Source organism: Meleagris gallopavo, chromosome 12 (assembly GCF_905368555.1).
Source record: "Meleagris gallopavo chromosome 12, MGAL_WU_HG_1.1, whole genome shotgun sequence".
NCBI classification, from domain to species: domain Eukaryota; kingdom Metazoa; phylum Chordata; class Aves; order Galliformes; family Phasianidae; genus Meleagris; species Meleagris gallopavo.
The window spans coordinates 9,449,782-9,471,561 of NC_139415.1; the positions used below are offsets into that span (position 1 = coordinate 9,449,782).

The 21,780-nt window shown below is 41.3% G+C and overlaps 1 protein-coding gene across 1 annotated transcript; it reads left to right on the forward strand.

Moving 5' to 3' along the window:
* Positions 1-13,336: 13,336 nt before the first annotated feature.
* Positions 13,337-21,778, forward strand: SLC24A5 (solute carrier family 24 member 5). Its single transcript, XM_085233548.1, has 9 exons — positions 13,337-13,643; positions 13,721-13,897; positions 14,921-15,004; positions 15,096-15,199; positions 15,523-15,623; positions 16,403-16,686; positions 17,390-17,596; positions 20,487-20,588; positions 21,150-21,778. The coding sequence occupies exons 1-9, from the start codon at positions 13,526-13,528 to the stop codon at positions 21,470-21,472; spliced, it is 1,500 nt and encodes a 499-aa protein (XP_085089674.1). The 5' UTR covers positions 13,337-13,525; the 3' UTR covers positions 21,473-21,778.
* The last annotated feature ends 2 nt before the right edge of the window (positions 21,779-21,780 follow it).

Consider the following 21,780-nt stretch of genomic DNA (forward strand, 5'->3'; position numbering starts at 1 on the left):
TAGGCAGATGGGAAGGGTGGTCTTTGACACAATGCATGAGCATCTCAACAGTACAGATAGCTTCATAACAGTGTATTAACAACCACGCTCAAGACCCAGCGACAGTCCAACCAAGCAGAGAGGAGTCAGCCAGAGCCAGTTAACGTGGCTTAAAAATACTGCCTTTGCACCAAAGCTGAGCTGCACAAGCCAGTGCAGCCCACAGGATGTCCTGAGAGGTTCAGGAACCAAATTGTGCCTCTAGCCCCTCAGCTGACTCCTTGTATCTCTCCAAAGCATCTGGCACAGAAACGGGAGAGCAGCATCCACGCAATTTGTTACCCATTTCCAAAGAGGTACAAAGGGTATTAACTGTTTGCTTCCCGATATGCTTGTCTTCTGCAATGAAAAACACTTTATGCAAGGACCACTTCACACCTCCCCTGGCCCAGGAGCGACGTTATTGCTAGATCAACAGTATCAGTCAAATACATCCTAAAGACCTTAGAGGGCTTCTTAATGTAGTGCAAATTGATGCTGCCCAGGACAGTCAAATGCTTGGCCTGTTTTTTTGCATGCAAGCTTGCATAATACTTTTTTTTTTGTAATAATATGAAGTGTTCGTAAATATATAAAGGAAAGAAAAACAAGTTTCATCAAAGTGCTCCCTTGTGCACCTCCCCTATCATGCTCTTTTGTTTTGGGCATGAGGCCAGAATAGTTCTGCCTTCCAGATTCCAATCTCATTTTTCTCTGGATGAGTATTGGAGTGCACAGATCGACAAAGGACAGCAGCAAAATCCTTTTCAGGAGGGAGGAAGGTCAAAGCATCACGTGGGAACAAGTCTTCTGCTCTGCCAGCAACAGTGACACGTTCTGCATAGATAATGACTGCAGTTTATATTCACATACTCACATTTCCAAACACTGTCCTGGTACTATGATGAACAACACATGCAGTTCCTCTCAATGAGCTATGTTTTGGAAGTTGGCTCCTCCAAACAGCTGGAGGAATGCTGGTTTCCCAGTCCTCAGGCAGGTCATAAAAATAAAAGACTACTGACAGCAAAGGAAAAAAAAAAAACAAAAACAAAACCACACACACAACCCTGTTGTGGTACTGCACAGAATCAGCTTCTTACAAACCATTACTATCCCCATGTTACAGGAAGATTTTTATTCTGTCAACTTAATAATGCAATAAAAGGCAGAGGAGAGCTTTAGTTATAAGTATCAAAATATAAAATTCTACCCCAGATAGTGCTGGGAAGATAAAGTCTCTTCTCACAGACCAGAAGTGACAGCTTTGCATTAGAAAGCAGCAGCAGATATTCAAAAGCTCCAGGAAAACCTGTAGTAAAGGCATTGAAAATCAAAGTGCAGCTGCTCTTTTTACTGTTTAAATCATTATATATTAGCAACAAATCTTGTTGTTGGCCAACAGTCAGAAATGGCATATGGCCAATAAAAGGTTCAGTGGAGTTTTCCATCTGTCACTGAAATCAGCTATGGCTCCAGCTCATACATAGTAAGTTTAGTGTCATAATTATTTGTGTACTAGACATCAACCATTCATTCTAACATAATCATTTGACTACACAATTTGCTAGATATACTGCCCAAGCATAGCAGTACATAACCACAGGAGTGAAATACACACAGTATATACTGCTAGCACACGGACAGAGGTGGTGTCTGTCACAGGAGGTAAAGCAAACAGAAACATACCAAAGGATCCTGTCAAAATGCAACAAAGATGTTAAGAGGCAGCCATGCTCTTACTGAAAATCAAAGCACACATGATAGCAAGCCAGTGAGTGGTCACCCCATCTATTTTAAACCTGCTTGCTCATTACAAGTACTAAGCAGATGGGCTTACTTCGCTGTCTTCACTGTCCTGCCAGCATAAGAATGCTGGAAGACAAAGCTTTGAACTATTTTGTCTCACCGTGCTTCAGGAAATATTAAAAGTGTCATTTAAGTTTTTTGTAAAATTATGACTACAGCATTTCTACCTTTACCATTGTCAACCAACAACGATATCTCTCTCCCTTCCCTACAGCACCCAAGTGCTATGACTCCTGCACCAATAGGTCTCTAGGGCTCTATCTAGATCTCAATTTTCCAGATGCCAAGAATTAAATTTCAATTAGCTAGGAGTCACAGACTCCTTGGCCCCAGATTTGGCTGCAGGCACAGGCATACTTCCACTCCCAAAAAAACCATAATATTCATGAATGCAGAATTTCAACAGGAGAACGACAGTGTTCTAAATCATCTTGGAAGCCAAAAGCAAAAACATTCTTGTTATAGACTTGCACAAACAATTATTTCTTTTCCCTAAGCTTTACTGTTCCACATCTTCTTCAAAACAGTGATCAAAGAAGGTTAGAGCCACTGGACCCACAGCTGGATCTTAACGCTGGGAAACTAGGAAAGCTGGGAGCATGGCAAACAGGGAAGCAGGAATTCACTAGAGCTTTTTCTATCATTTAGTAATCTTTTGTTGTTTGGTCAGAGCTGGCACAGCAGCAACAAGCTGATTTGCACAGAAATAGGTTTATGGCTCCAACAGAAGACAGCAGTTCACAGGGACACTTTTTCTGCAAACAAGATCCTATGCATAGTAATGTTTTGTTGTTCAGAACAGGGAGGACAGTAGAAGCAGATTATTTTGTTTATTTTTCAAAAAGATAAACAAATACAGCAAGAACTTGAGTACTCAACTCGAATGCACAGACACTCATTACAATAGGGTACCCAGCACATTTGTATGAGGCTGTCAGATATAGCCAGACCAGTTCCAGAGCAGCAGATGGAAAACAGGCAGGGGAACCTCAGGTATCCAAAGGTCAAATACCACCGGTTATGGAAAAGTGAAATGGAACCTAACCCATTCAAACTCCTGCAAAGAAGATATTCATTCCATTCAGCAGATCCAGCACTCAACAAAGACAATAAGTTGAACATCTTTAAAGTCTGCTTAAGTTTGCACAATTTTCTTTACTGCTTCTGTAAATTGAAAGAAATATCTAAACCAGAAAACACATTCCTCCTCCTCCTCCCCCCCCAAAAAAAAAGCATTTCCAAGCAGGGCTTTGAAAAGCCTGGAGTCTTACATAAATTTCCAGTTTTGTCCTGTCTTGAAGGTTAGAAATTTGTGCAAGTTTGCTTACCAACAGCAGAAACTCACTGAGCAGACAGGAGATAAAAAAAGAGTTCAAGGAAGTCCTTCAGGAGTCGTCAGCTCTAAACAGACCACAGGAGGAGCTGAAGAAACAACCAGCATGTGCTGTGAAAACAGCCTCCCTCACCTTGAATTAGAGGAGTTTTCAAAACTAGGAACTGTAGAACCGAGAAGAATCGGTGGACACACTCAAAGGTCACATCAAGAGAAAAGGGGAAACAAAAGACTGCACCCTTTGTTTACGTGTGCATGTGAACGCACCACGTGCCCCTGGAATCAAAACAAGCAGAGTATGTAAAGAAAAAAAAGGATAGAGTTTTCCACTACCTGAAAAACAGCAAATTCTGGAACAGCTGAATTTCACCAAATATTCTTCTATGCTTGATCCGTAAGCAAAGGCCAGGTCAGCTAAAATCTAAAGGAGCACAAATGCACACATTCAACTCTTTCTAGGGGGCCCTGTTTCCTCCTTCTCACTGACCACGAGATTAATTTGATCTCTCAACAGTTCCAGAGCAAGACACAAGAGCTTACCTAAAGCCACTCCTTGCTCTCAGTGATTTCACCCTGGCTTCAGTGGGCAAAGCCACCAGAAAATCATAATGAGAGGCTGCACACAGTCACAGCCCAACAATCCAAGCACTTGCACATTAAAAAATGAAAATGCATTTCCAGATAATGAAATTACATATTTGGGGAAAGCATGGCAACAGATCACAAAACTTAAACTGTCATCACTGCTTTACCTCATGACAGGAAATGTTGAAAAAAATCCATTTAGCTATGCATTTCTCAGTGTGTATGAAATTCAGCTCAACACACCTGAGATAGGACAGTCACCATATTATATTCACAATAACATCTGAAGCACCGATTGTCACTTGGGGAAGAGATATTGAAGATACAAAGGTAATTCAGTGAGAAGAACGCCCAGTAGCAGGGAAGGCAGGAAAGCAAACAAAATACTAAAAATTATTAGAAAAAGTTGTCTGTGTGCTATCCTGTAATTCAATGGAATACCTACATCTCAAATGTCACGCTGAACTCTGAGCTTCCTTTCACAAAGAGTACGACAGACTTAGAAAAGGCACCAAGGCCTGAAATGATAACTAAAGGAATCGAACGACTTCTGCACAATGCACAGCTACACACACCTGGGAACACATGGCTGAGGGGGAAATATTACAGGAGCTGCACGTTGTGGAGAAGGACAGCAAGGAATAACTACTCAGTGCCTACTGTAATACAGGGAGAACAAGGACAGTGGCTTGGATGGTGAAAGGGCAGGCTGAGAACTAACAAAGGTGTTGCTTCATACTGCTTACAGGCAGCCTGTGGATCTCGCTGCCTCAGGGGTGCTACAGAGAGTGAGCATGTTCGTGTTTTCAGAAGTGAATACACAAGCTGATATAACTTTAAAAAAGCCTATCAAAATAGCCTACTAAGCACAAATACACAAATCCTGGGCTGAGTATTGAGAGCAGACTGCTGAAGTACCCAAACATGCTTGCCACCCACTTACACTCTGTTAGAAATTCACTACTATTGCTGCCAGAAACAGGACCAGACCTATCTCGGCAGTGACATGATCCACCAGTCTGTTTTCTCTTAATAAGTGTCTGCAGAAATATCTAAGGGGACACAGGATTCTGCTGCACAAGGCTGACTGCCATACAGCTCTTCAGCTCCACCAACTTATTTGGCCACAAAAGAAAATGATGTCACAGCTTGCTCCAGATCAGCTTTGTTGGCTTTGTTTGCTAGGCACAAATAGCATCAGCAATGGAAGGGAAGGGACAGGCAGGGAAAGTTATCACCATGTTTTCCTCCCCACCAGACAGCTTTGTCTCCACTAGCACAAACAAGCCAATAACTCGCTCTAGCTGAAAAGTCTGTGGCAACTGATGGGAACTTTCAAAAATGGTCCAGAAAAAGGTAAGCTATTATAGATAATTGTTCGTATGAACATTTATCAGTAAAACAGTCAGCAGTGAAACAGCCTTCTTTTAAGGCAGAAACAGGACAGCAGCTGGAGACCTGGCTGCCATCTCAGTGCCCTGCTTATGAGAACAGTTCATGGAACAAGTCTTGCAACTTGCATGTACTATCACAGAATCACAGAATTGTAGGGGTTGGAAGGGACCTCTAGAGATCATCGAGACCAACCCCCCTGCCAAAGCAGTTCCCTACACCAGGTCGCACAGGTAGGCGTCCAGGCGAGACTTGAGTATCTCCAGAGAAGGAGACTCCACAACCTCCCTGGGCAGCCTGTTCCAGTGCTCCGTCACCTCACCGTGAAGAAGTTCTTACGCACATTCGTGCAAAACTTCCTATGCTGCAGCTTATGTCCGTTTCCCCTCGTCCTGTATCCACGTACCACTGAAAAGAGACTGGCCTCACCGCTATGGCCGCCACATCTCAGATATTTATAAACCTGGATCAGGTCCCCTCTCAGTCGTCTTTTCTAAGGGCTAAACAGACCCAGTTCACTTAGCCTTTCTTCATAGGGGAGATGCTCCAGGCCCTTCACCATCTTTGTGGCCCTCCGCTGGACTCTTTCCAAGAGATCCCTGTCTTTTTTTGTACTGGGGAGCCCAGAACTGGACACAGTACTCCAGATGAGGCCTTACCAGGGCAGAGTAGAGGGGGAGGATCACCTCCCTCAACCTGCTGGACACGCTCTTTTTAATGCACCCCAGATTGCCATTGGCCTTTTTGGCCACGAGGGCACACTGCTGGCTCATGGCCAACCTGTCGTCCACCAGGACGCCCAGGTCCCTCTCTGCAGAGCTCCTCTCCAGCAGCTCATCCCCCAGCGTGTATTGGTGCATGCAATTATTCCTCCCTAAGTGTAAGACCCTACACTTGCTTTTGTTGAACCTCATCCGGTTTCTTACTGCCCAGCTCTCCAGCCTGTCCAGGTCTCGCTGAATGGCAGCACAGCCTTCAGGCGTGTCAGCCAATCCTCCCAACTTCGTATCATCAGCAAACTTGCTGAGGGTGGCCACTATCCCCTCATCAAGGTCATTGATGAAGATGTTGAACAAGACCGGACTATTCACATCATCTCCCAGGTAGCCAATTATGTGGTCAGTTATTACTGATGAACAAAGAAATAATGCTTCTGGTAGTCAGGAAACACAAGCTGGAAGCTTGTAAAATGGATGAGAAAACCCTAAGTCATATGGAGTTCATGATATCTGAGAACTCAAGGAAGAGATTTTAGCAACAAGGATATGACAGTTGTTCTCTGCTGAGGGAGAAAGTTTTAGCCCTGTCACATCAAGTCCCATTGTAGCCACAACACTCTTCTTGCTAAAAATACAGCATTATCTATACGTTCTGTGCTAGCAATTAAGCTATCAACGTTCTTATTATTTAAGGCCTAATAAAACCTCAAGATTTGCCTTAGAAAATTAAAAGTGTTACGTGCACATATATAGCAGCGACAGAATTCCTATAAAACGTGTAAGCCTTTAAATAACCTTCACTTCACAGTAGAGCTTTTTAATGTTAGTATTGTGAAGGAATAATTAGTAGTGACTCGCCATCAGTTTATGAGAGCCTGGGAGAAGCTAAGTCCTCATATAAAAACACAAACAGTGTTTATGGTGATGAGATTTCTCACAAGGAAGCAGTGGGGGACTGCACCAAAGCTCTCTAAAGAGACACATTCTCAGAATCTAAAGAATTTTATGCTTCAGTTGTCTACACTGCTCAGTTTGAACAGTAATAGTTCTGTCATCTCCTCGACAGAGGCAGAGAATTGATTTTCTTCCTTCATCCTCACATGGAGTTTCCATCCTTGCAGTGTTTCCAGTGGAAAGACAGGCATATGTATACATAACTTGTATATTAGGCTGGATATAATTTACAAGAACTCTACCCAAAGCATAAACCAACAGAACCAATTTGTCAAAGAGTTCTCAAATTTAAGCCAGATTCTTTAAACTCCATGTTCAGAGAGCTATCTATCCAGACCATCTTTTTTGGCATACAGCCACTGTTATACTTTCCAGAAGTTTCTTCTCTTCAATTTGTTGCCCTCTCTCTCCATTGCAGAAGAGGCAGCAGGCTGCCACAAAGAGCCCTGCTCCAGCTCCTATGGGGTGGGAGAAAGAAAAAAGAAAAAGCGTTCTCTACTCTCCAGTTCTCTACTCCTAGAATAAAGGGCAATCATTGAGCAGCTAAACTGCCTCCTCCTCCTCACTGGCCTCACCTCTGGGGCTGCACAGGGCTGCTGGGAGGAAGTGAGAATTTCAAGGAACATATTACAACAGAAAAGTAACAAGAGGTGAGCATCACAGACACTGCCCCAAAAACTGAATGGGCTTTAAAATGCAAGGGCTCTCTTCTAAGCTGATGTATAACATAACCCATCATAGCCAAGCAGTATGTTTTGCAACACATTCTTTTTTTACCAATCTATTTCTGAAAAGGAGAAACATCCTCAAATCAACACCTATTACATTGTAAATAACACTAGTACACACTGATGCTATCTGGTGGAACAACTTGGTAGCCTGTAAAATGGAATTAAATGTGTCACTTCTCTAGTATGTCAATAACAATTATTTTTCTAACACTTGTTCAGTTATAGGAATACATGAAAAGAAGCAATCACATTACAGAAAACATGATTTGATGTTGTTTGTATACACACACTCATGTACTGAGAGTTTGTTTCATCTCCTGAGATTATGGTTATTGCCTGCAAGTTCTGTATAAGAAAACAGTATAATCATAAGAATAATAATTTCCATTTTATTTATGTAGAACATAAATTTCTAAGTACTTACAACTCAAGGTCAGCTGAAAGTTGCCACAGAAGCAACACTATTTCCATTGCCTTGCTAATGAAACAAAAGACCAAAATCAACAACAAAACTTTAAGAAACCCTGGAGACTCACTAAAACCACAGAGGCTGCAGTGCAGCCATCACACAGCCCCATCCCCAAAACAGGACCAGAGCAGCACACCAAAACAATGTCATGCCATGGGTGAAGCCAAGCCTCAAGGCAGCCAAAAGTGGAAAAGTCATAGCAAATAGACTTGAGAAGGGGTGAGAGGTGAAACGCATACCCCTAGCGTAAGTACTAGCAGGAGGTTTTGATTAAGTGCCCGTGTCAACAGGAAGAATAGCAAGCACCACCCAAATACATATATAGAAATATTTAATATAAAAAACACAGAAGGTGAAGCAAAAGTCATCGTGAGAGGTACCAGAACTCCTTGATGCAGGAGAAGGCAAGTTATTATTACCCACAGTATTCCCTCAAAAACTTCAACTTTTTGTGTTAGTCCACCCTGCATGCTGGCTGTATTTGCAGAGCACCCACAGTTTCCCATCCTTTTTAGACTATGTGCAGCCTTCTGAGTTTCACAACCTTAAGATATTCTAAAGAACATATTACGAAACATATCAAAGAACTACACAAAAACATCCGATAAGACTTATTACCAGCTAGTACCAGCCGTGCTCCGCTGGTAGCTGTTTTGCTTCTGAAAAGGATAGCGGTACCAAGACTTATCCTAGGCTTTGAGATAAGGTTTTCTACTGTGATCTGTCTAGGTAGTCAACCAGCATGAGACATTCACTTCTGTGATACCAAAAGCACTGGCATTTAAATACATCCTAATTGCCTTAACAAGGACAATTGAAAAAAAGCAGTTAACACGGAGGTGCATTCCAAGTACTAGAAGTCCCTTCTTACCTAAGTTGGAAAAAAATAAGTCTGGAAAGTTGCATTTTCAGTTTGAGAGATTCCTTTGATGCCCTCCTGATCAAACCACTCAGTGAGCAAGACTCAAGACCATCAGAACTACAGTTCCACTAGAGAGAACAGATTAATTGAGACAAGTAAGTTTTGGGGCTCAAGGATGAGAGGCACAAATTCCTATAGTTGAACCAGTGGGAAAACAGAAACCCTCAGGCACCAAAATGAACAGATTCAAACTTCTCCAGCTAACAGTACCATGTGCTTCTTTCATTAGGCACTCATTCTGACAACAAGCAAAGTGCCGACCAAGGAGCTCCTACCCTTTTTGACACTGTGGGTAGCCTGTCTATGCCTTTGTCAGGCTAGAACATGAGCAAGGCTCAAAAAAAAAAAAAAAAAAAGACAACTCACACTACCCATCAGGAACAACTTTATTGCACTGCTTACACTAAAAATATTCCACAGCTGTTATCTCAAGAGAAGACAGCAGCTTCAGCTGTCTCCACACACACACCTGCCTCCCACTGACTACCAGCTTGAATGCCTTCATGGTCTGTCTGCCACTAACCTCTCTCTTAGTGACTGAAATACAGCCAAAGAGCACAACTGAAAGCCTAGAAGCTCCCCACATTTAGTTCAGACATACTAGCATTGAAGTCTAGTTACGAACCATCTAAACACGTCCACTGTTCACAACTTCACAGCCTAGAGCCAATAAAGGAACATTGCACTCTGTGCAAGGCAGAGCATGAAGTGCTGGTTTGCATTGGCCACCACAAACCACTCCTTCAAAGCCCAGCACATTTTCTGGTTATCACCAGTGACTGCAGTTGAGTGATCTGAAGTATTCACAATAGAAAATCTCACTCTTCGCATACTTCAGTGTGCTGAGGATCAGAAATCAAACCCTTCCCTTTTTCTCTGTATAATGCTATAATGGAATGATAATAGCAGAGTGGCAAAGTCGTCAGCTACAGCAAATGAGAACAAGCCCAAACGCAGCAGCCACAAATACAGAAATGAAGGAAAAGAGTTGCTTACCTTTGGAAGGCCTCAGGTAGGCAAGGATCTCTGGCAAGAGATGCTCTCACTTCCACTGCCAACCCTTAAATGAGGTCTGAGTCACTCAGGTGCATTACATTACATGCACCTGAGCTCCCCTGGTTTGGCCCTGCCTTCCTACCAGGTGCCCAATCACCAGTTCATGCCATGATTTAACATTTCTGCTAAGCTCTGGTCTAAAGCTGTGAAATAACCCACCACTCCTTCTTCAAGTCAGGAGAAAATATAATTTCCAAGATAATCTCATGAATTTATTTCCCTCAGGATTGGAAACTGAGATTCACTTTTTTCAACTTCCTCTACACTCCTTATTTGAGCGAAACAGAAAGCAAGCCAGGACTCCAGTACAGCAAACATACCTCAGGAAGCTGATACTTAAAAAACAAAAAAAAAAAAAAAAAAACACCACAAACAGCAACCATCATGAGAGCTGGCAACTCTCAAATCATCAGTTGTAGAGGAAAGAATATTAAACAGCTATCATCAATCTAACCGGATCCAGGAAGCGAGCCATGAAATGCTGACAAAGGGGAATATCTGGTCTGACAGCGAAGGTATATTTATCTTTTAAATGAAGAATAATGGAGTTACACTGAAGAAACATATTTTAACTCTGCAACAGTGAAATATCAATCCCATCACCTCACAGTGATATTTGAACACCCCCAAGGTAAGAAAATTTATTTTATCAGCTATTTTAGAGACCACCATTTTACACAGTTACTGTAGTCTCCAAAGGAGCTACGTGAGCAGCACAACCAGAACAGCAGTGCGGAAACCAACCTTCTGAAAAGCTCCAGCACAGTCCCATCGCAGCAGCAGCCCAGGTAGCCAGCTCTCTTTTCATCCTCTGCTTCTTTTCTGCCAAATAGAGATAATGCCAGATTATCAAAAGAATGTTAGGGGTTTTGTTGAGGATGAAAACATTCTCACTTGATTTGCTTCCCAACACATTAGGCCTCACAACCAGGAGTATAACTAGGACATGCTTACATAGAACATCACTTAAGGAATGTCCATCTGTGCCCTGGGTCACAGGCTGGGAGAGAAGCCATAGCACTAGGATACAGGTAACAGCAAAATGCACTCCTAGCAGCTCTGGGGTGTCCAAGTGCACTTAACCCCAGACTGGGCTAATTTTATACAGACTACTGTCCAAAAAACAAAAGAAAGAAAAAAAAAAAAAAAAAAGAAGCAGCAAACACCTAAAATCCTTATCTGAACATGTTTCTGCCTGCTGAGTGAGCTGAGATGCCTCCCCTCATTATATCTCTTTCATCTGAAGACCAGATTCCACCACTAAGGACTCAGGATTACCCTCAAATCCTGATATGCTTACCTGCTTTTTTCTCCCAGTATTCATGTCCTGCCTGCTGACGTTATGAAAAAAGGGGGGGGGGAAGAAAAAAATTCAAAAAGCACAAAGCAAATTCACTGCTTACAGAAAAACTCCTCCTTAACACCACACATAAGTACTAATGTCCTAACTCACTCTGAGCAAAATGAGCACCTGAAGATAGAGCAGCTGCTCCCAACGCAAGTTTCCTCCCATCTGCCCCATCAGCCTGTCCTTCAGACCCTGCACCCTAATTGCATACAGGTGGAGTCAGACCTCTAGGCAGCCCAGCCTTCTTTTGCTTAAAGTGGTAGTAAAATAAAACAATCCTGGGTTCAAAGGGGGCACCTGGACATATAATATTTGGTTACACCAAAATACAGATAATGGGAAAGAACTACTGCTGCTGCAGTCGTCCTGTAAGAGGTCCGTGCTTGGGCAGTACAAGGGTGGCAGGTTGTTAACGCTGGCAACCTGAAAACCTCTGCCCTTCTCTCTACTTTGGAAACTCCAAAAAATATATTTACGTATTATTTTTACTACTAGGGGCTTTATCTTAACAGCAGCCAAAAATGCAGCAGCAGCACGCGTAAATCTGCACTACCAGTTGACTCACCTCTGCTTTGCAGAACGCTCCTACAGACTGAAAAAGCCCAGGCCAGGCAGCCAGCCATCTGAGGCCAAAGCACAGTCTGCCTGGCTGGATCAAACACGCAGATATGCAGCACATGGTTACTCCTGCTGTGAGACTTTGGGGCATTTGATCTCTCTGGGGGAACACCTTGCAGAAAGAGCATGAGCACAGCAACCCCCTCCATCTAACTTCGTGGCCAAATAAGCAGGCTTCCGTCTCCACTAAAATCAAAGGTTTGATTTGCTTCAGCTGTGCAGGAGAGGGGCTGCCTGTAGAAAGGAATTAGAGCTTGAATGCGTAGCAAAAATAGACCATGGTGAAACCTCCAAATCCTGGAAGCACATGACTGAGCTTTCCTAATTCCACAGCCAGCAATGCGCAGTGCTGGAGAGCCCGCTCCCCTCAGAACAGCACTCTCATGAGTAACGAAAGCCATGAAAAAAAAAAAAGAGTACGCTCTCAAAAAATGCCTAAATTGAAGCAGCAGATATCAGAAAACTATGCTGTGATTCTAAGAGCAGGTAAATGATCAGCTCAAGGGAAGAGAGGCACATAATGGCAAGGAAGTCGCTTACCTCCATAACGAAGCTCTTTCTGTTGACCCACGTAGGGAAACAGGCATCAGTAATTTAGACAGGAAAATTTGTACTGATTCATTATGATGGAAAAGTGGGGTTTAGAAGAAAATCCTATCCATAAATCTTTCAAAATCACCATGATTGATTTTCTCCTGCAAAGCAGGAGCAGCAGCTGCCACAGCTCTGCTTCCCTCTGCTTTTCAGACAGCCTGGGGAACGTGTCCTCCGAAAAGCACCCATCACCTCCACAGCTTTGGGTGACTGAAGTCATTTCCACTGAGGTAAAAAGCGTTTCAGGCCACGGAAGGGTCAGAAAAAGGTAAAAGCAATTGCTGCAAAATGTGTTGTTCCAGAACGTTCTCTCCGGAAACACGCATTCATATCGTAACGGTGGGTGGCGTTAGGATTTTTTTTGTTTGCTCCATTTTACCACTGAAGAAGAGCCATCTTATCACCTCATCTCATCTCCTGTGTGCTACAGAGATGGGTCATGCACTGAGCAAGCAAAATGGGTGCAAGGAACGAGCACTGGGAAGCACTGGATGCAGCGGAGCACCACGCTGTTTTCCCGTTTGCACGTTTCTCACCAGTGTAAGCATCAGCCCAACACCTGATGAGCGATGAGCAAAGTGGGCACCTCTGAATGCCATCGTGCGTAATGGGATCAAAGGTGTTTGTGGAGATGTCTGAGAGGGACTCGATGGAAAACAAACTCCTTCTGTGGGAGTGGGGAACGGCCATGCAAAGCCGTTCTGCAAAAAGACTGCATTTACCATTTAATCCTCAATTATACACATGACTTCGCTGCAGAAAGGTCACCAGACAAAGAACGTTAGTCAACAGGGCTGAAGGGAGGGGCTGTGCGGCCGCGCTCAGCCTAGCTCTCGCTGAACGGCTCTACCTCAGGAATACGAGCGACCAAGCGGAGGGCGACAGGGGGTCGTGCAGCCCGGGTCACGTGACCGTCCCGGCCCTAACCCGGCCACCTCCTCCCGTCGCGCCCTCACAGCAGCTCCGAGGCCGCCGAGATGCAGGCGAGGGCGGGCGGGCTGTGGAGGCGGCGGGCGGCGCTGCTGATGCTGCTGCTGGCGCTGTGGGGCTGGAAGCTGCGGGGAGCGCGCGCGCAGCGCCCGGCAGAGAACACAGGTGGGGCGGGGGGCGCGAGCCGCGCTCCTGCCGACCGCCCCCGGCCGCGCTGTAACGGCTTTGTCCTCGTCTTTCAGAGAACGGGACGGATTGCGTTCCCCCTTCGTCTGAGTTTCCTGAGGGATTTTTTACACCGCAGGAGAGAAAGGATGGAGGAATCGTTATTTATTTCCTAATTATACTCTACATGTTTTTGGCTGCGTCCATCGTGTGCGATGATTACTTCCTACCGTCTCTAGAGATCATCACGGAATGTAAGTGCGTTCCTCACTTTCCCTGTAGCGCTGGGGACTCATAGCTGGGGCACTGCGGGCAGAGCTGCAGGCACCCCACAGCTCCTCACACAGCAAAGCTGCAGGCAGCCCAAGGCTCTTCACACACACACAGACCTTACCAGCGTACGATGCTGCACCAAAAAGCAAAGCCTGTACGCACTAGCGTGAGCTGCCGCCACACAGTAGGTATGTCAGAGGAAGGGTCAGTTAGAACAGCCCTGTGAAATCTCATCGCCCTGCAATAACTCCCCTGGTTTCAGCAGACCACTGAATGAAAAGGTGGTCCTGGCTGAGTTCAGATCTTCATTGATTAAAACAGATTCTCCAGGGAAACTCATCCCTGAACACTGGAAAACGCTCTCCAGACCAGAACGCTTACAGGAAATGTAAGTTTAAACATTGCCATAGAGCTAATACTTCTTTTAAATTGACATGTTAAGACTGTTGTTCCGCATCAAGCTATACATTCCTGATCTCAGTGCAGACCTCAATCCGAAAGGAAATGTTTCATAAGCAGTTTACAAGAACAAAAGTCTTATAGCGTTCATGGAGGAGGTTCATCCCAGCACGGGTTTAAATCTACTATTTTTGGTTTATTAAGACACACGAGTATGGATTTCCCTCAAATTAGATTTGACTTGAATCATCATGAAGTTTTACCACACCAGTCCAAGGAACCTCCCCACCATTTTTATCCTCACAGAACAGCATTAAGGCTGACATAAATGCGCCTATTTTACCTTTTAAGATCATATTGTAATGCCTTCTGTACCAGTGCTCCTTTTCTAGTATTTAAATGAGGCTGGGAACAGGTTAGCTCAATTAACGAGGCTACATTTTCAATGTTTTAGAAAGTTTAGAAATTGCATTAACTGTATGAAAGAGAGCAGAGTTCATCCCAGTACAGTGTAGTAGCTTCTAACCTTCCATACTGATGTAAGACTACTGAAGTATTTAGGTTTTTAAAAAATTTTTAAAGCAATTCTTTCGCTCTGTCCTCAGGCCTTGGCCTCTCTCAGGATGTTGCTGGAGCAACTTTCATGGCTGCTGGAAGCTCTGCTCCAGAGCTTGTTACTGCTTTTCTAGGTAAGAGACGCACACTTTGACTCCTCGAAACCTAAAACTCTTTACCTTGCATGTCAAAGAGGAACATACCAGAAAGTCATTTTCCTTGTAGGAGTCTTCGTGACAAAAGGAGACATCGGCGTCAGCACCATCCTTGGATCAGCCATCTATAATCTTCTGGGGATTTGTGCAGCATGCGGGCTGCTCTCTAGCGTGGTAAGAATCAGCTTGGATAGTTCTGCACCTGAGAGCCAAATGGTTATCCTTTCTGCTTCGCCAACAAAAGTCAAAAGAGACTTACTATGACAACCGTCAAGTTTATTGTTTCGTAGCAAAACCAGCATGTAATCAGATTTAAGATAAGTTGCTATGAAAGTTTTTAAAAACACTAAGTTGTTAAATATCATACTTGAGTCATTCCTAAGAATCTTAAATTTTTACATAATATAGAAACAACATACCGATGCAGCATTTACAGCACTTAGTGAAAGTATTACAGACACATTTTTAAAAAATGAAAATGAATCTGTGATCTGCAGGTTTCCAGGCTATCCTGTTGGCCGCTGTTTAGAGACTGCCTGGCATATACAATTAGTACAGCGGCGGTCCTTGCGATGATATCTGACAGCAGAATTTACTGGTAAGAGCACAAGTAGTGTTTAATTACTGTTGACTGGAGATTAGTGAAACAGTGTTAAAAAACAAAAACAAACTTCAGCTGCCATTCACTAACAGAAATATACATCCTGTTGACTTTAAAAATGTAGAAAGTCACAATGCTTGTAAAGATTGTTACCCAATCATTCAAACCCTGCGTATTTATAAAGTCTGGTCTGCATAGGTTTCTTTGTACAAACTTCACAACTTCTATATGACCTGTTTTGGCATAGCAGTTAGTCTTCACAGCTTACTTCTTTTAGAGACTTTTCTTAATAGCATTACCACTAAGAAAAACATTCCTCTGTCAGAAGTAGATCATGACTTTCTGATGTCAATTCTCTTCCATCACTACTGAAACTCCTCTTGTCTCAAAACAGTCAGGCCCGGTGCTACCTCTCTGAAGTTTCTGACTCAAAATAACACACTCTGTCCCCCTCCTTAACCATCACATGAGACTCAGTTTTGCAAACATCAGTTGTTCAGTAAGTTCCCCTGGAAAACATGCAGCTATACAATACACAGACAAGATTCTGCAGGGGAGAAGAATTAATTAAACTGCTGAAAGACATGAAGAAATTTACAAACTTCCATGACATTGCCCATACCAGTGCAAAAAGATGCTTTTGTTTTTTCCTTTCACTACTCATGCAATTTTTTTTTTGTCTTTTCATGTCAGTCTCTTTAGTTATTTATTATATATTAATCTATATTACACATTCTGTAATTATTATTATTATTATTATTTTTTTTTAATTCTAGGTATGAAAGTGCTTCCTTATTATTAATATATGGGTGTTATATTCTGGTACTATGTTTTGACATTAAAATCAACCGGTGCCTCATGAAAAAGCTCAGTCCCTGCTGTTCGTGTTTTACAAAAGCCACGGAACAAAGCTGTGAGCAGCAGCCATTAGCTGGATGGAGGGAAGAGAGAGGGCCTCTAATTCATCAACAGTCAAGAGCTGACAGTGGAATTTTCCAAGATGAGCTGGACTATTCTCAGCTTTCAACAAGCTTACACAGGCTTGATGAAATCTCTGAAGGTATAAGTATTCTTACAGTTGTCTCTAGCAATCTCTATGCCAGTTTACATAAGTTCTAACGAGCAGGTTTTCAGATATTATTAAGATTTTGCTCAAAAAAATGTCATAGTATTTAAGTACATCGTTATTCTGTGCTGGAATATAACGTTAAGTAAAATTGTAGTTGTGATTTTTGTATGAAGCTAGTTGCTAGAGGTTATTTGTGCCAGCAACAGAACTTCCACCAGTTACTGCTGTGCACATTTGAAACTTCCCAGCAACTCAGTTTGTAAAATGCAGTATCAGCTGAAAGACACACTGCTACTGTCCTAATATATCCTGTTTTGTCATGACAGTGGCCAGTTCGTAACCCAAAATATGCATTATAGCAGAAGGAATATGGAGCCACGGACCACGCTTCCTCTTCACTTAGACAAATCATCAGTTGGTGCTAAATCTTGTAAAACATTTTGCATAAACCTTATAGACAAGTTCATTTTTCATCCACCTGGGTTATCTCCTAGTGACACAGTAATAAAGAACATCTGATTTCAGAGTTCAGTCCAGTGTGATGTAGGCACTAGTAAGACAACAGTTACAACGTCACAGTTATTTTCTTGTACCTTTTTCCAGTATTCTCACAAGTTGAAGCAAACAGTATGACTTAGTGCTAATGATTTTCAAACATAATGCTACAGTTTAAAAACAGTTACTTCTTCAACAGATCATCCAAGTGTCTTCACCATGCCTGAGGAAGATATGAAGAGAATTCTGTGGGTGTTATCCCTTCCTATTATTACGCTGCTCTATTTGACTACACCAGATTGCAGAAGACGGTTTTGGAGGAATTGGTTCATGGTAACATTTTTCATGTCAGCAGCATGGATTTCTGCAATCACTTACGTCCTTGTGTGGATGATAACAATAGCAGGTAGGTACCTCAAGTGCTGCACCGAAGCAACCGATTAACCATGGCTGAAAAAGTTTTCTGTGTGAAGATTTTCCTTTTTCACATTTAACAGTCAGTATAGCAACACGTATTTTGCTTAAAACAAACAATCCCTTGTGTGTGACTGCTTCATTTGCCTCCTTCCATCTAATGAAAACCTCTGTAGAATTTAGCTATTTTTGACTGCTTACCATCATGTGAAAGAATTTGTTTACAAAGCTACAAAAAAACAGCTCATATTTAAAAAGATAGTTTCATTAAATTGCTTGATGAAGTGAAACAATTAGGTATGCAGGAATAAACTCACCAAGCTGAAGTCTGGCAAACACGGAATCCACCAAGACTGAAATTAAAGATTCAGATTTTTGGAAGAGATCCATTATTTCTACACCTCACCTGCCAAAAACGATGCCCAAACTTTTGTATTATTTTATTCCCACTACAGTGTCAAATGTTTATTAGTGTCATATACGTTTATTCCTTACGTGTGTGTATCTCTTAAAAATCTGCATCATAAAGTAAAGCTGAAAAAGCACTGAATTTGAGCGAGAGGTAAGATGTGAATGAATGTAAAATCAGTTCTAAAATATCTTAAAGTATTAAAAGGTTTCCCCATTTCACTGTTTCTCCAGTCAGCTCAAGAAAAAAAAAAAAAAAAACAGGTTTTTCAGGTTTTAATTTTAAGAACAAGCAGAAAACAGATCTCTAAATGAGAAATAGCACAAACATTGCCATTTCTACATCATAGCTCACTAATCCTACTTGAGTATTCTGCTAGTTCAGCATCCTAAACTTGTTTTCAAATTAAAAATTCAGCGAATAACTTCTTGTTAAGTGCAGACACAGACCTACACAACGGTAGACTTGTGAGAAGTTACTAACATTGCTGGATACAACACCCATCAGGTTCACTCCTTGGTCAAACAATTTTCTATTTGTATCTAAAAATCAAAGATTTACCATCTGAATGCTAGAAGCCTCTGAGACAGGATCCAGATGAAAATTATTGCCCATCTACTAGACGAAACACTAATTCATATGAAAGTAGATACAGTGGAGTTTCAAATAGCACATTAGTGTTAGTCCACTCTGAAGAGTCATTACAAGCAGCACTGGGGTCTTTGTCCCACTACTTCAAGGTCAAACGTTCTATTTACACATTAAAACTCTAAAAATTACATGTATTTGTATATATATATATATATATATATTCAAGTCTAGGTTCTCTGATGAAAGTTGACCCAAAAATATTCTATTGTTGCATAAAAATGGCCTATCAAACGTGCCAAAAATTTCATCGCAGGGGGCTACGTTGTGATGGTCAAGAGCAAACCTAATTTAGTACACTTTTTTTTTTTTTTACTAGCAAGGAAATTTTCATTACTATAGCAAGATATTGCTACCGATACACAAAATGAACTGAAGGCTAGAAAAATAAGACCATTCTCTCTTTATGGTCAATTGCCAGAAAAAAAACCCTACAGTTCAACTAGAAGATGAATCTATCTACTAGTTTAAAAAAAAAGAAAAAAAAACCAGCTTCACCTGAGTTTAGATTCTATCTTATAAACTTCAGAGGGCTAGAACTACTATTGGGTGCATAACACTGGTTTATTCATATTTCAGCTTTGTTTGCTTAACTTATAAAAGCTGATCATATTGGTCCCTCCACCCTACCAATCTTGTACATTAGAAGCAATGGAAAAATAAATACCACTACAGATTTTACAAGAGGATGATATTAGTCCCTTTGAACAGGAAAAATTTCAAACAAATGTATGGCGTTGATCTAGACTAAGCTGTTATGTACTAGGCCATCACTGCTGACCTAAGTTACAGCACACTGCCTCTTATTTTAAGAAAACTATGCTTAGAAGTGTCTGAGTACTCTAAGCAAGAATTCAGGTTTTAACAACAATAATAAAATAAACTTCTATGGTTCAGTAAAATGTAAGACAAGCTTTAATTACTTAACAGTCTGAACAGAAATATCAAGTACTTGAAAGTATTGATGCTCATGAATGGCACATAAAACTAAAGGCTGCTACAACAATTTTGAAGATCTGAATCCCTGTATTCTAAGAAACCTGTATTCTTTCAGCACATACAGGGCTAAAAATACAGGTAGGCAGGAAGTTTGTTTTGATTTTTTTTTTTTTTTTAATTTAAATCAGTGTTGATCTAAAGAAACTCATCCTTCTACAGAACTTTTGTACTGAAAAGTCATTTTGCTTCTTCCAAATCCCATAGACTGAAAAACTTCTAATTCCTGCTAACTGGAATGAAGCGTCAGAGTCACATAGTTGAGACAACATTGTAATTATACCCTTAATGTCCTCATTTCCTAACAAAGTCATACGTTGGTGTTTTTTCCCTCTCCCCCCTTTGAAGAGTGTGTGTTTGTAAAAATTATTGCTCCATAACAATTTGGAGTGCTAATGATGAAATGTCTCAAACCAAAGAAAACTGTAACATTTTACAGAAATTGAGAAAAGGGAATAAATAGGTATTTAAACTTCAACTGCATCTCAAAGGACAATCCATAACTAATATCATTTTGAACACAGAAAGCCTTCCATCCACTCAGGTCTTTGAAAAAGCTGTAAATAAGATATTTACTATCCTATAGTTCCTTGATGGAGGAACAAGAGCAATATAACATTTCATTGTTGTTATTATTACTCTTTTTAACTACCTCATAGTTCAGTCACTGCATGTTTAGTCAAGTTAAGTTGGTGAACAGATTCCACAGATTTTAGAATTACTATTATTAGTAATCCTTTCTCCAGCAAAGGACACCTGAAAAAATTTCTCTAGAGGAAACAACCTAAAAATTTTACTCATATTTTCTACCACTGTTTATGAACTACAGGTGAAACACTGAGAATTCCAGAGTCAGTAATGGGTCTCACATTACTAGCAGCAGGAACAAGTGTACCAGATACAGTTGCAAGTGTGCTGGTGGCTCGAAAAGGTAAAGATTTTGGTGTTCGGGCTCATTCCAATTGATGTGTTTAAAAAGTACTTTGATAAAAGAACTCTAGTCAACATTTCCAAAAATTCAAGGAGCAGCTTCAAAACTTTCTCCAGTTTCTAAGTCTACCATTAATAAATAAGATAGCTTACCTAAAAAAAAAAAAAAAAAAAAAAAAAAAAAAAGCTGTGGTTCAGACATTTAAAAACCTCCCAGTATCTCAGAGAAGTGCTCTAGACTGCTATGATTTGCTGTTGATCATGTCACAGCTTTACTGCAAAGTACAACTTGTCTTGGTATTTTAAACACAACTGGGTTTTATACTATCCTGCTTCACTTATCTTAAGAGCAGCTTTGCAGGTGCTGGTGACTTAGGGAGGCATTTTTTACACTTGTGGTACCAAAACCGTAGTCTATGGAATCATATTTACCTTTTGTGCAAAGAAAAAGATTGAAAAGGGTGCTTCACAAAAAGTTGAGGGCTGACAGCCTACTTCTCCAAAACAGTTTGCCAATTTTGTATAACACAACTCAGGTTTATTTGTACTTCTTGTTTTACAGGAAACGGAGACATGGCTATGTCTAACATTGTGGGATCCAACGTATTTGATATGCTATGTCTGGGAATACCCTGGTTTATAAAAACTGCCTTCATAAACACATCCGAACCCATAGAAGTGAACAGCAGTGGTTTGACATACACAGCCACTTCGCTCATCTGTTCAGTTATTTTTATTTTTCTGGCAATTCACCTGAATGGCTGGAAAATAGATAAAAAATTGGGGGCAATTTGTCTTGTACTCTACTTAGTATTTACTGTATTATCAATTTTATACGAACTTGGCATCATAGGGAACAATCCTACAAGGGTCTGTGGTAACTAGTTTTAATCAGTGATTATACTGAAAAATAAAAGCCAGAGAAAAAGATCAGTTTCTTCATTTAGTCAAATAAAAAAAAAAATCCAAGACTTCCATTGGACTCTGAATCTTATTTACAGAACTAAGTCATGGCATCAAAGTAATATTGAGTAGAACAAAAACATCACAGCCTAATTGGAGCCCTTTCCTTTAAAGTCAAGAATTACAGTATGACAACAAGCACATAAAACTAGAATTCTGGAAGGAAAAAAAAAACACCTAGTTTTTAAATTACAATGTTGATACAAGAGCTTGGGAAAAAAAATAAAAAT

Coding starts and splice junctions, on each gene's coding strand:
- SLC24A5 (XM_085233548.1), top strand. CDS start 13,526: ATGCAGGCGAGGGCGGGCGGGCTGTGGAGGCGGCGGGCGGCGCTGCTG. Junction 15,005..15,095: donor GCTTGTTACTGCTTTTCTAG/GTAAGAGACGCA, acceptor TTTTCCTTGTAG/GAGTCTTCGTGACAAAAGGA. Junction 16,687..17,389: donor GCTTGATGAAATCTCTGAAG/GTATAAGTATTC, acceptor CTTCTTCAACAG/ATCATCCAAGTGTCTTCACC.